The 11,221-nt window shown below is 35.2% G+C and overlaps 1 protein-coding gene across 10 annotated transcripts in view; it reads right to left on the bottom strand.

The window, feature by feature from the left end:
• Positions 1-11,221, bottom strand: part of LOC135088936 (segmentation protein cap'n'collar-like) — a 136,444-nt gene continuing 125,223 nt past the window's right edge. For 9 of the 10 annotated variants that reach the window (XM_063984005.1, XM_063984000.1, XM_063983998.1 and 6 more), the window contains 4 exons: positions 6,732-6,839; positions 6,418-6,608; positions 5,830-6,003; positions 1-5,340 (listed from right to left, as the gene is read on the bottom strand). In XM_063984005.1, coding sequence (XP_063840075.1) covers positions 5,179-5,340; positions 5,830-6,003; positions 6,418-6,608; positions 6,732-6,839 — 635 coding nt within the window. In that variant the 3' untranslated portion in view covers positions 1-5,178. The remainder of the gene's footprint in view (positions 5,341-5,829; positions 6,004-6,417; positions 6,609-6,731; positions 6,840-11,221) is intronic. The other variant, XM_063983996.1, reaches the window with a different exon arrangement.

Raw genomic sequence — 11,221 nt, 5'->3', positions numbered from 1 at the left:
TCTACTTATGTTTTATTAAAAACACTTTCCATATCATACATAAAAATACAAGCTCTTGCAGTTTTCTGATTCAGTCTTCACCTTCGGCAATCATTCAGACATTTCAACAAATATAACACTTAATCCATGGTCAAGGTGGAAACATAATATTTACATCCCAAAAGAGGTGAAACCAAGGAAGCAGCCACCAGTTTCTGGCCCACTTGGCAAAAAATTATATCAGGCATCCATAGTTGGTATCAAAGTTGAAGTGAAGAACAAGCTCAAATTAAATACAGTGGACCTTACATACAAGTCAAAGAATTTAGTCACAAAAATTTGCATACCTTAAAATCTAGGTTGGAATTTGTAAAGTATGCTTATGTGCTTGGTCTCAACATGCAGTAAAGAAAGCCTTACCCACTAACAGAATAGCCATTACTTCAATTAACTTAAGATTTATTAGTGTAAGGGAAATCACATACTTGAGTAATTATTTTTGTATTGTAACTTCTGACATATGAATCAGTGTCACTCCTACCTCTGTGAAATTCCACCAGAACCAATTAACCTTGACTATAATATGATGAACACCAGCCAATTTCAGAATAACTGGATAACTTCAGTGAACAATTGTTGTTAATATGATGAATTTGGTGTGTCATGCTGGTCCATATCTCACTGGAGGCACACTGATATCTGATAAATCAAAATATCTTTTACTTCACAGAGCAATTTTTGCAAAACATATGAGCAGATAAGATTCAAATTCTATTTAAAAATTATATTGTTTACTTGATAGATACAATTTAGTAAGATAGTTAGTTTTATTTTTACAATATAAGCTATGCAAGCCATTAGTCACTCAATAATTTCACAAATTTTAAGTTAATTCTACAAAATATACAAATGTAACACTTGAAATATTTACTCGAGTCATTAGAAACAGGAAAGCAGATGTGATAAAGTTTATCCCTTAACCAAAAGTTATACAGGAAGTTAACTTAAAACACTGACCAATCAAATCTTCATAACTATTCATACACCACAGTAATCCATCTGTCTTCACTTCCATGCTCACAGTAAAAAGGGAATAGTCATAGTAGGCAATAATCACTGATGCTACCATTCATCATCTTCATTTAGTAGTAAAAGTAATGTATTATATCTATGTACACAACATTCAACCAGGAGGAAAGGTGTGAGCACTGTCAAGTTTACCACCATAATGGACTGAAAGGGGGTGTGTTTGTGCTGGTCTCTCAATAAAATAATACCCTTCCAAGCTCCTTGAGACATGATGATAAAATGTGTGTCTGTTAAGACTGTGAAAATGCATAGATCAAATGAATGTGGTGGGAATATATACATGTGCATTGTGTTCTATACTGAAACACACACTTCAAATGTATGTGTATTGTAGCAGGATCTGTATGTACACTTTGGTGGATGTGTGCAAGCAATATCATCTATACATGTATTATTATCATTATGCTGTATACATACATCAAATAACATGTATATATGTATGCTTAACTTATGATAAAGGCTCATTCAATATTAAGGATACAGTTATGCTGGTTTTCAATTGAATCCCAAGAGCCAGGCAACAAAGGTCACATGACCCAGACAGAGTCCATCCCAAGACTGAGGTGCAAGATTGAGCTGAGCTCCTAACCACAAGACCACAAATCCAACACACTGCCACTAGAGCTACCCAGTGTTCTGTGTTCATGGAGTCACTCACAACTATGTGCTCCAATTTCCTGATGGAATTCTCCAGTGCAAATTCATAGACAATGTGACAAATTATTATTTTTAATGATAATAGATATACTGATAATAAAAAAATAAATAAATATGAAAATAAATAAATAAATAAATAAATAAATAAATAAATAAATAAAAATAAAAACAAAATAATGCAGTTTAGAAGAATTCATCAGCCTGTTCAACAGGTATCTAATTGTGATTTCCAAAACAACATATATAAACAGTTCACTCTGCCCTAATATTATGCAATCATGAAATTTCAGTACTTTCACATTTATGTTATCCATCAACTTGATCTTCTGTTAAAACAAATTACTGAACAAGCCATCGTAGACTTATCATGAATGAGCTTTTATCATAACTACACACAGCTTTATAAACCATAGATAGTAAATAGGGATAAGCTTCCTTTAATTCACTTGCAAACTGCAAAACCTATGCATGTTTATCATATCCAGAATTGATAAAGTTACCCTATTTGAATATATAACTATTCGTTCAATATGTTTGGGAAGTTTAGTGTATGAAGTCCCAAACTAATTGCCATTTATAAAACCCACCCTTAAGCAAGTAAATATATACGTATTGACATTTCATGTACAAGCTTTAGAAAAAGTATTTCTAAAAATTACTATTAAAGGAAATTTAACCTCTCAATTGTAATTACAATAAAAAGAAATTATCTGCATCTACATCTAGAAGATGCTGCAAGGCCACATAGATCAATTGAAAGAATTTAAAAACTCTAATATATACTACAGTGACTACATTTTCAGGCAGTTATCTGTTAGGAGGTATTATGGTTATAAAGTGCAACAATGTTGGTACCAAGCAGCATAGACCTGCAGTTGCAGAACAGTGCATCCTCTCTTATATTAGTATTTGCACTCTTCTTGGTGTGTGTGTGTGTGTGTGTGTGTGTGTGTGTGTGTGTGTGTGTGTGTGTGTGTGTGTGTGTGTGTGTGTGTGTGTGTGTGTGTGTGTGTGTGTGTGTGTGTGTGTGTGTGTGTGTGTGTGTGTGTGTGTGTGTGTGTGTGTGTGTGTGTGTGTGTGTGTGTGTGTGTGTGTGTGTGTGTGTGTGTGTGTGTGAACATATATGTATGTAGTATATATAAAGCTTCATGGCAATGGATCGGTGTATATATATATATATATATATATATATATATATATATATATATATATATATATATATATATATATATATATATATATATATATATATATATATATATATATATATATATATATATATATATATATATATATATATATATCCCCCTTTCTAGATAACAGAAAGGTATGCTACCATAAAGTTTATAAAAGTCTAACTTAATCATAGCAAAATTATAATATATGGTTTTGAATAGTGAACTTCATACAAACACATGGAGTGAGTCCAAATACCACAAGCATTGTCCTAAACCTCAAAAAATATTTGCTTTAAATAATATTCTTGTACTTATTTTACCATATTCACTTTTGCTCCTTCAAGCAAAATGGTGGGGTGCATAACCTCATTATTTGATTCTTCGTAACGTTTATAAATCATGTACGTACACTTTAGGTTACAGTCTCTGTAACATAACAGGCTGTCAAATATAGTGAAGCAGGTCATAATGTTTTCCATTGATTGTAATGTGAAAAACAAGTCAATGTCAACTAGTAAGTTTTTTTTCTTTTTTTTCTTTTTTTTACCTGAGAACTATTACATGACTTATAAAACATCAGCTTGAATGCTGAAGTGAAAAATTCAAGCGATCCAAAGCCTCAGTACTTAATCCAGAGGGAGCACACCAGCCCTAGACACTGCTCAGTGATCACAATGTGTAAATGTGAAATTTCGCAAAAGTCAAGCTGAGATCATTTCATGTTAGGGATTCCTCAGAGTCATGTTTCCTCCCTATTTCATGAGAGGCGTTGAATGCAGGAGGGGCGTGACCATCAAAAATTGCCATTCTGACTTATGGGATGACGATCGTTGCCAAACATCTTCTTTACCAGATTTTTAATTGTTTGAAGCAAAAAGAGTTGGTATTTCATCTATACCAAGTTCTAAAGTCAGCTACTTTTTCTTTCTCCAACCTCCTCTCAACTCTGGTGTTGGTAGCTGGTGGGGCATAAGCGGCCAGCCAATGAGAGTGCACTTTATAGCCAGGGTGTGTTGAGAATGTGCTCTCTGCCAATCACACACATCTTATGTCGAGCATTAGGCTTTAGTCTCCTTGATATCCTGATGGTGAGAGCATGTGCTTCTCTTTGCTGTTGGATTATTAATCCTGACCTCCTTCCACCCCATGATATGCTAACAGCAACAGTTGTGTAAGTAATGACCATTTTGAACTTAAAACACTTATTCCTTTCTAGTTAATGCCAACATCCATGTTATGTACATATTTTTTTTGTTTTTATACCAATGAATTTTTGCATGACATTTGTATTTTATAAATTAATAGAAATTTGTGTATGAGCCAGAGGCCATCAGAACTTCTATAGTTGATTACCTAACTATAGCAAGTTTATGCATTAACATAATTTTCAAAATTAATTTGTAATGTTGTGTAGGCCTAAAAAGGCAGGCCTATTCCTTATGTATATTCTATTTTATTTCTCCTTTTATAAAGCAAATGTGTATATCACTAAAAACTACCAGCCAAGACAATTACATTGATGTATGAAAATCATTATTAGATGACAACATTATGTCATTGCCCCTTCTCCAACTTTAACCTTTAATTACTCAAAATGGAGGTGCTGGCATTTACACCTCTCCTGCATTCAATACCTCATAAGGAACTCGAACAATTTCAAATCACACTTGCCCATCCCTTTAAAGAACTGACATACAGCTATGGTGTTATGACTAAAAATAGCTGAGGGCAACTTATTTCTCTGAAGAGGTATCAAGGATAACAAATTTTTGAATAATAAATCATACATTGATGCCAACTGGATGTGAAGACAGCAATGTAAAACATACAAAACTATAATACAACATGATCTATACATAAAAGTGCTTCACTCATGAGTTCTCATCACAGCCTTTGTAAACTGGGGGGTGGGGGGACATAACTACCAAGTAGTCTTGCTTCCATCAAGTTTGCTATAGTCTATATACAAGTTCCTTAGCAATGCACAACAAAGGCATAACTTAAACTTGATGCTTAATAAGCTATAACTCACAAGATAGAAGACACTCTACACAGTGTACACCAAAACATCTAAAACCATCTCCAGACTAATTATTTTGACAGTGACTGCCTCTACATACAGATATACAGAACAGAAAGGAAATCATAAACTTTTGCCAAATGATCTTCACGTCAAGGAGTGGTACTTCAGACTCAGTTTGAGTTTCACTGAGGTAGAGAAGTGCAGAGTTTGGGAAAAATGGTATTAACACATGTTTGTCTACCAAGGCAGAATTCACTGCTTGGCATCATCCTTGCCTCTTGGTTTATTACCAGAATTGGGGTCCACTGAGTGACCTGGTGAGGAACGTGGCACAAGGAGGATACTGCCATCTGCTGACTGCTGCAGTGAGTATTCATGTGGTGAGTATGGATTTCCATCAGGATCCCGGAGACTCTGCAACACAGGAGTGATGGTAAGTTTCTGTCTTCCTATAATGCCTCTACAAGTGTACTTTATGGATTTGGTTCTAAAATATAAATCCTTCCATCATCACTAGTGAGTGTTAAATTATCACTGTTCTCCCTCACCAATAAATGTTGATGATTTTATTTATTTTTCAGTTTTTAGATGACTGAAATTTTTAATGCTTTTATCTAATTCTACTGCAATTTTATGTAATTCTAGGACATTTCTCAGTTTTAGTATAACTTTAATTTTTGAAAGCAACTGCTCTGCAATCAGTTTCAATTTGTGTCCAAATTGACTAAATAGAGCAAATATATTATTGTCATCTTTTTCACATGAGTATGCTGCACAATGCCTTTAATAATAATAATAATAACAAGAACAATAACAGTAAAAAGGTAAAAGAATATCAAAATTAACTGTCCTAAGAGCATGAATAATTAGTTAATTAGTCAACATGACACTGAGGTGCAGTACCTGGAATATGTGCCGATACAATAAAGAAAACTTGTTCTTGATACGGTTCCGTTCAAGGTTTAGGTATTCATACTCCTTGTAGAGGTCATTCTTGCGACTCTGAATGGCCCTCACCTCATCAGCCAGGTGTGTAATTTGGTCCAGCTTACGCTTCCGGCAGTTCTGGGCTGCAACCTTACCAGTGCAAAAATGGAACAGTCAGATGCAAGTCTACAAAATCCCTCTATTAAATGCATCTTGGTTATCATCAATGTACAATGGTATGTCCCCATAGTCTCTAAACTAATGCTGTGTATCATAAGTAAAGGTAAATTTCCATTTAATAAAGAAATAGTATAACATCTTTTTTTAATAATCTGATTTCCCCCTCACATTACATTACCAATTAATATAACATCTTTCTTTTTTGTCTAGTGGAAGCAAGCATCAAGTCAAGGATTTTGTTCTTAATAAAAAAAATATAATATAATTACTTTTTTAATGGTTCAGTACCATCATATAAATGATAAGCACATTTTCCTGCACCAAGATCTTCCACTAAAAGTATGTTGTGCATAGATAAAATACAGAGTTACTTAAAACACGTACCTTGTTTTTGCCACGGCGCCGAATGTCTCTGATTAGTGAAAGCTGTGCCTCTGTTAAGTCATACTTGGAGATGCGCTCATTGAACTCATCCATAGGCAGGTTGATGATGTCGTCACAGGAGATGGGAAGGTTCATGGCCCGGGCTCGCTTCTCATCTCTGGACAGTGTCCGTTCACTATCGTTCTTTCGGTCTGCCAAGTAAATAATGATGTCACTGGACGTAAATGCACAAATAAGCCATGCAATGGCAAAAACTGACATGTAATGTACTATACATAAGTATATATACATATGTGTAATGGTAGGCAGCTTACTTTTCTGTTTGTCCCTGGAGGTTGGTCGTGACAGCCCTGACGGTCCCTCTGGGGACATATGGTAAGTATGGTTGTGCTGCACATGCTCCACAGAAGACCCTGACACTTCTGTAACACAAGAAGTACCTAATTGAAGTCAATGGTAACTATAATTTTTAAACAAGACCCTGACACTTCTATAACACAACAAGTACCTAATCAAAGTCAATGGTAACTATCATTCAAACAAGATCCTGATACTTCTGTACCACAACAACTACCTAATTTAACTAACATTTAAACAATATGCCTGGGTACACACATGGTCAAAATACAGTAGATAACAAAAGCATGCACTGATTCTTACATGCTAATACCTATTCTCTGTAAATGTTTCTTCCCATAAAACTAAATGGTTGCTTATGGTTTACACTCAAGACTTTCCAACCTCTACAAAACAGGCTGAATATTGATTCCCACCACTTGGAATACATCTCATTATCAATAATACAATAGCAGACAAGATTACTTAAAAATAGATTAATAAAAGCACCAGTGGTCACATGAAACATCTTTAATTCCAATGTTTTGACAGATTATGCCTTTGTTAAGGAGCTGTGGACAAATAAGTGTGTGAGAGCTATATATATATATATATATATATATATATATATATATATATATATATATATATATATATATATATATATATATATATATATATATAAACTTAAACAAAGGATTTAAAAAATTATTCAAAGAATATAAAGAGGGCAGGTTGACTGGGTGTTATTAAGTTTTGGAATTAAGATGTTTTACGTAGCTACACTGGTGCTTTTATTCATCTGCAAGATCTGGTTCCCCACGGATCAGCCTGTCTCAGAAATCATACACAGCCAGAACTTAAAAATAAATACAAATGATGAGTTTTGTTGCGATGAACAATTTAAATATAATTAACTAGAATCAAGAGTTTGAAATATGGTAAAATACATTTGTTACTTCTTTCTTTAAAATAATGTTCAAACTATTGCAATCCAATAATTTAAAGTTGAGTACTCTCAATTCAGTGACACAATTCAAAGGCCCATATTATGAAATGCACTTCTCTCTCACCATAACTATTTTCAAGGTTACATAGATGATTAGCTGGGTTCTCATAATACAGTGGAACCTTGGTTCATGAATGTTCCTGTTCATGAACAGATTTTAGCAATTTTTGCATCAGTTCATGAACGGTGTTTCAGTGTGGGAACGCACAAACACCCCACAAATGCCCTCAGCCGGTAAACACAAGTTTGGCTGTGTTTTGGAGTGTCTGCTGTGAACACTGTTTGTTCAAGTTCAAGTGTTGTGTTTGTAGACTTTACTTTTTGGGTCTTTCACTGTTACTGAGTTATTTTAGCATTATTATGGCTCCTGAAATGTAAGAAGCTATAGTGGTAAAAGGAGGACTATGTATTACTGTGGAATTCAAAAAGGAAATAATAATGAAGCATGAATGGCATTCGTGTTCCTGACATTGCCAGGCAGTACAACATGACGAAATCAACAATCTGTATGATCATGAAGAATATACTAATGTATATGTATGTAAATGGTATCCTACTGCCTATCTTTCTCCCCACATTAGTCTCTCTACTCCTTGTCTCTCCCCCTCCCTCTCTCTACTGCCACAGACATAACAGTCACATGATGTAGTGATGTATATACTGAATGTGAAAATCTCTATTGATTTTTTGTGTATTTCAATCTCTACATGTTTTGCTTATGTACTAATGCACACCTAAAAAGGTCAGAGAGAGAGAGAGAGAGAGAGAGAGAGAGAGAGAGAGAGAGAGAGAGAGAGAGAGAGAGAGAGAGAGAGAGAGAGAGAGAGAGAGAGAGAGAGAGAGAGAGAGAGAGAGAGAGACTAAAACAGAGCTGCCCAGTGTTTTCATGGAAGGGGATTCCCCTTCAAAGCAGTAGCTTCCTCCTCTCCTCCTCTGTCCTCCAACTGTGCCAGTAACTATCTATGACCAAGGTTAAGTACAGTGTACATGTACTGTTTTGCTTAATTTACTGCTATTTGTCTATAATTAATGTTATCTTAATTTCATTCTTTATTCTTTGTCACAGAAAAATATTTCAAAAATTAAAAAATGCAATGTTTCTGAAGATGGAACAGATTAATTGTATTTACACTGATTTCAATGAGAAAAACTGTTTCGGTTTGAAAACACTTTGGGTAGTAAACCGAGTCATAGTACAGATTAAGCTTGTGAACTGAGATTCCACTGTATATATATATATATATATATATATATATATATATATATATATATATATATATATATATATATATATATATATATATATATATATTGTTAATCTGTCACTAGAACCAGAAAAACACCCTTAAAAACCCAAGTAATTTCAACTAGAGCCTTTTGAATGAAGTAGAGGTGCAGAGCAGAAATGTTTCAGAATATGGACCTAAGCACTGTCTGCTTGGCCTGCTGTAATTGATGGGACATTCACCCATGTAGAGGAAATTTTGTGTCCAGCATGTCCAGCCACAGCAATGGTGTTTTGCCTCATTGTATTGCAACATGAACAAAGCACCAATTGTTAAAAAAAAATCCTTTGTGTGCTAATATATCTCAAGATAAGAAAACACAAATTTGCTCCTTGCTGAGAGCTATCTGGAAAAACAGTTTTTGCACTGCTGTGAGGACCATTTGAATGTGGGTACTTCAAATATAATCACTCAGTAACTTGTGTTGTCTCATGCATGTATTATATAAGACATCACATGGCAGAACTTGGTAAGCACCAGTGAAAGAAAAATGGAGTAATTCACTGTCTAACCCTGCTCCACTGTATAACATGGTTTCCCCCTTCTCTCTCTCTCTCTCTCTCTCTCTCTCTCTCTCTCTCTCAAGAAATTAGGCTTTGAAAAAAAAAATGAATTGAAGAATACTGGGGATTTAAAAGCTTGCTATCAGCCATGGTGGTGTTTTCCATGTTATGCTGTGCTACTCCTCACATATTGCGTTACATGAATTCTGATTCTACAGGCAAGTTCATGTAGCCACAAAACTCATCAACTGGAAAATAAATAGTAATATCAAGGCCTTGTCTATATGAGAACTCTTAATGTGGTTTAGCAGAGACAATGACAGTATATGGAAAGCACCAACAGCACCTTCACCTCAACATCACCAGTAGCCTGTCATAGTCTCTGCTTGCCTGTGGTAGACAAAACCTTGAGGTCAAACATAACAAACATGGCTGCCTCTCCAAGACTGGAGGTATCAAATCAACAAATACAAACTAAATATGAATGCTGAAACATTTAGCCATTGGTTCTTATGCTTTCATGAAAGGCTATGCTAAGAATGCCACCCATTGTATTGTAATAATAATTATGTACTTAAGAAAACAAACAAAAATATTCTGAATTATATTTACCTGGGACTAATTTAGCAAATGTGTTGAAAAAACTGAAAGATTCCCGCACCTGTATCTGTCCAACGGCAGGTGGGCTGTCATCACTGCCGCCCATCCTGGCCATCCACTCATGGCATCATCACACTTCACACACAACACTGATCCCTTGCCTCCCTACATTCAAATCAATAAATGCATCTCCTTACTTCCACATAACAGACTAATACCGCAGTGCTTTATATACGTTACACCATATCATATATTTATTTCAGTGTCTGCAAAAAACACTATAGTATTATTCCCTTATTTACTTATTTTTTGTACTCCTCTCCCACACCAGCCAAAACAAGCAGCAGCAACCTTTGGATACTATAAGGCATTAAACAAGAATACTTCTTTCAGCAGATAAAAAATAAATAAATAAATATAATAATAATAATAATAATAATAATATACTATTTCTCTTCACCACTATGTCCTACAAAATTGGCTACTTTTCATTACATAATTAGCTGCGGACCCCATTACAAGTAGAAAGTACCAAAAATACCTTGAATACGACAGAATACGTTAGAGTGTATGATACAGTGCGTGAAGCAGCTGCAGTTTCCTAGCGTCAGACACACCACCAGACAGACAGACAGACAGACACAACACCGTGCCAGACAAGGTTATTTATATGCAAGGCAGTCTTATTTCAATCCTCCAGCTCCCTTCTTCTCTCCTCCCCCGCACAGCATCCACTCATCACCCAAACATCTCACATTGCACTAATGTCACACTAATACAGTTCCAGGTGCAGTGTTCCAGCAGCCCAGCACAGCCCTGAACTCACACCACATACACCACCATCACACAGCCGCCGCCACACACTGTTGATGTTTACCTTCACTCGACACCGTCAGCTACCAGATACTCTTATTCCGCCATCTAATATTACCACTATTTCTGTCCCCAAAGTACCTTATTCTTTACATGCGGGGAGATATAAAGGTGCTTTGAATTTAAATAGAAGTATGGTTGTGGTGTTTTAAGCGTGACAATAAAGTTAGTGGCAAAGTGTAATGGTGATGGTTGTG

This window comes from Scylla paramamosain, chromosome 32, assembly GCF_035594125.1.
Source record: "Scylla paramamosain isolate STU-SP2022 chromosome 32, ASM3559412v1, whole genome shotgun sequence".
Taxonomy (NCBI): domain Eukaryota; kingdom Metazoa; phylum Arthropoda; class Malacostraca; order Decapoda; family Portunidae; genus Scylla; species Scylla paramamosain.
Note: the sequence above shows the minus strand (reverse complement) of the source record. Positions and strands in the feature narration are given on the sequence as shown.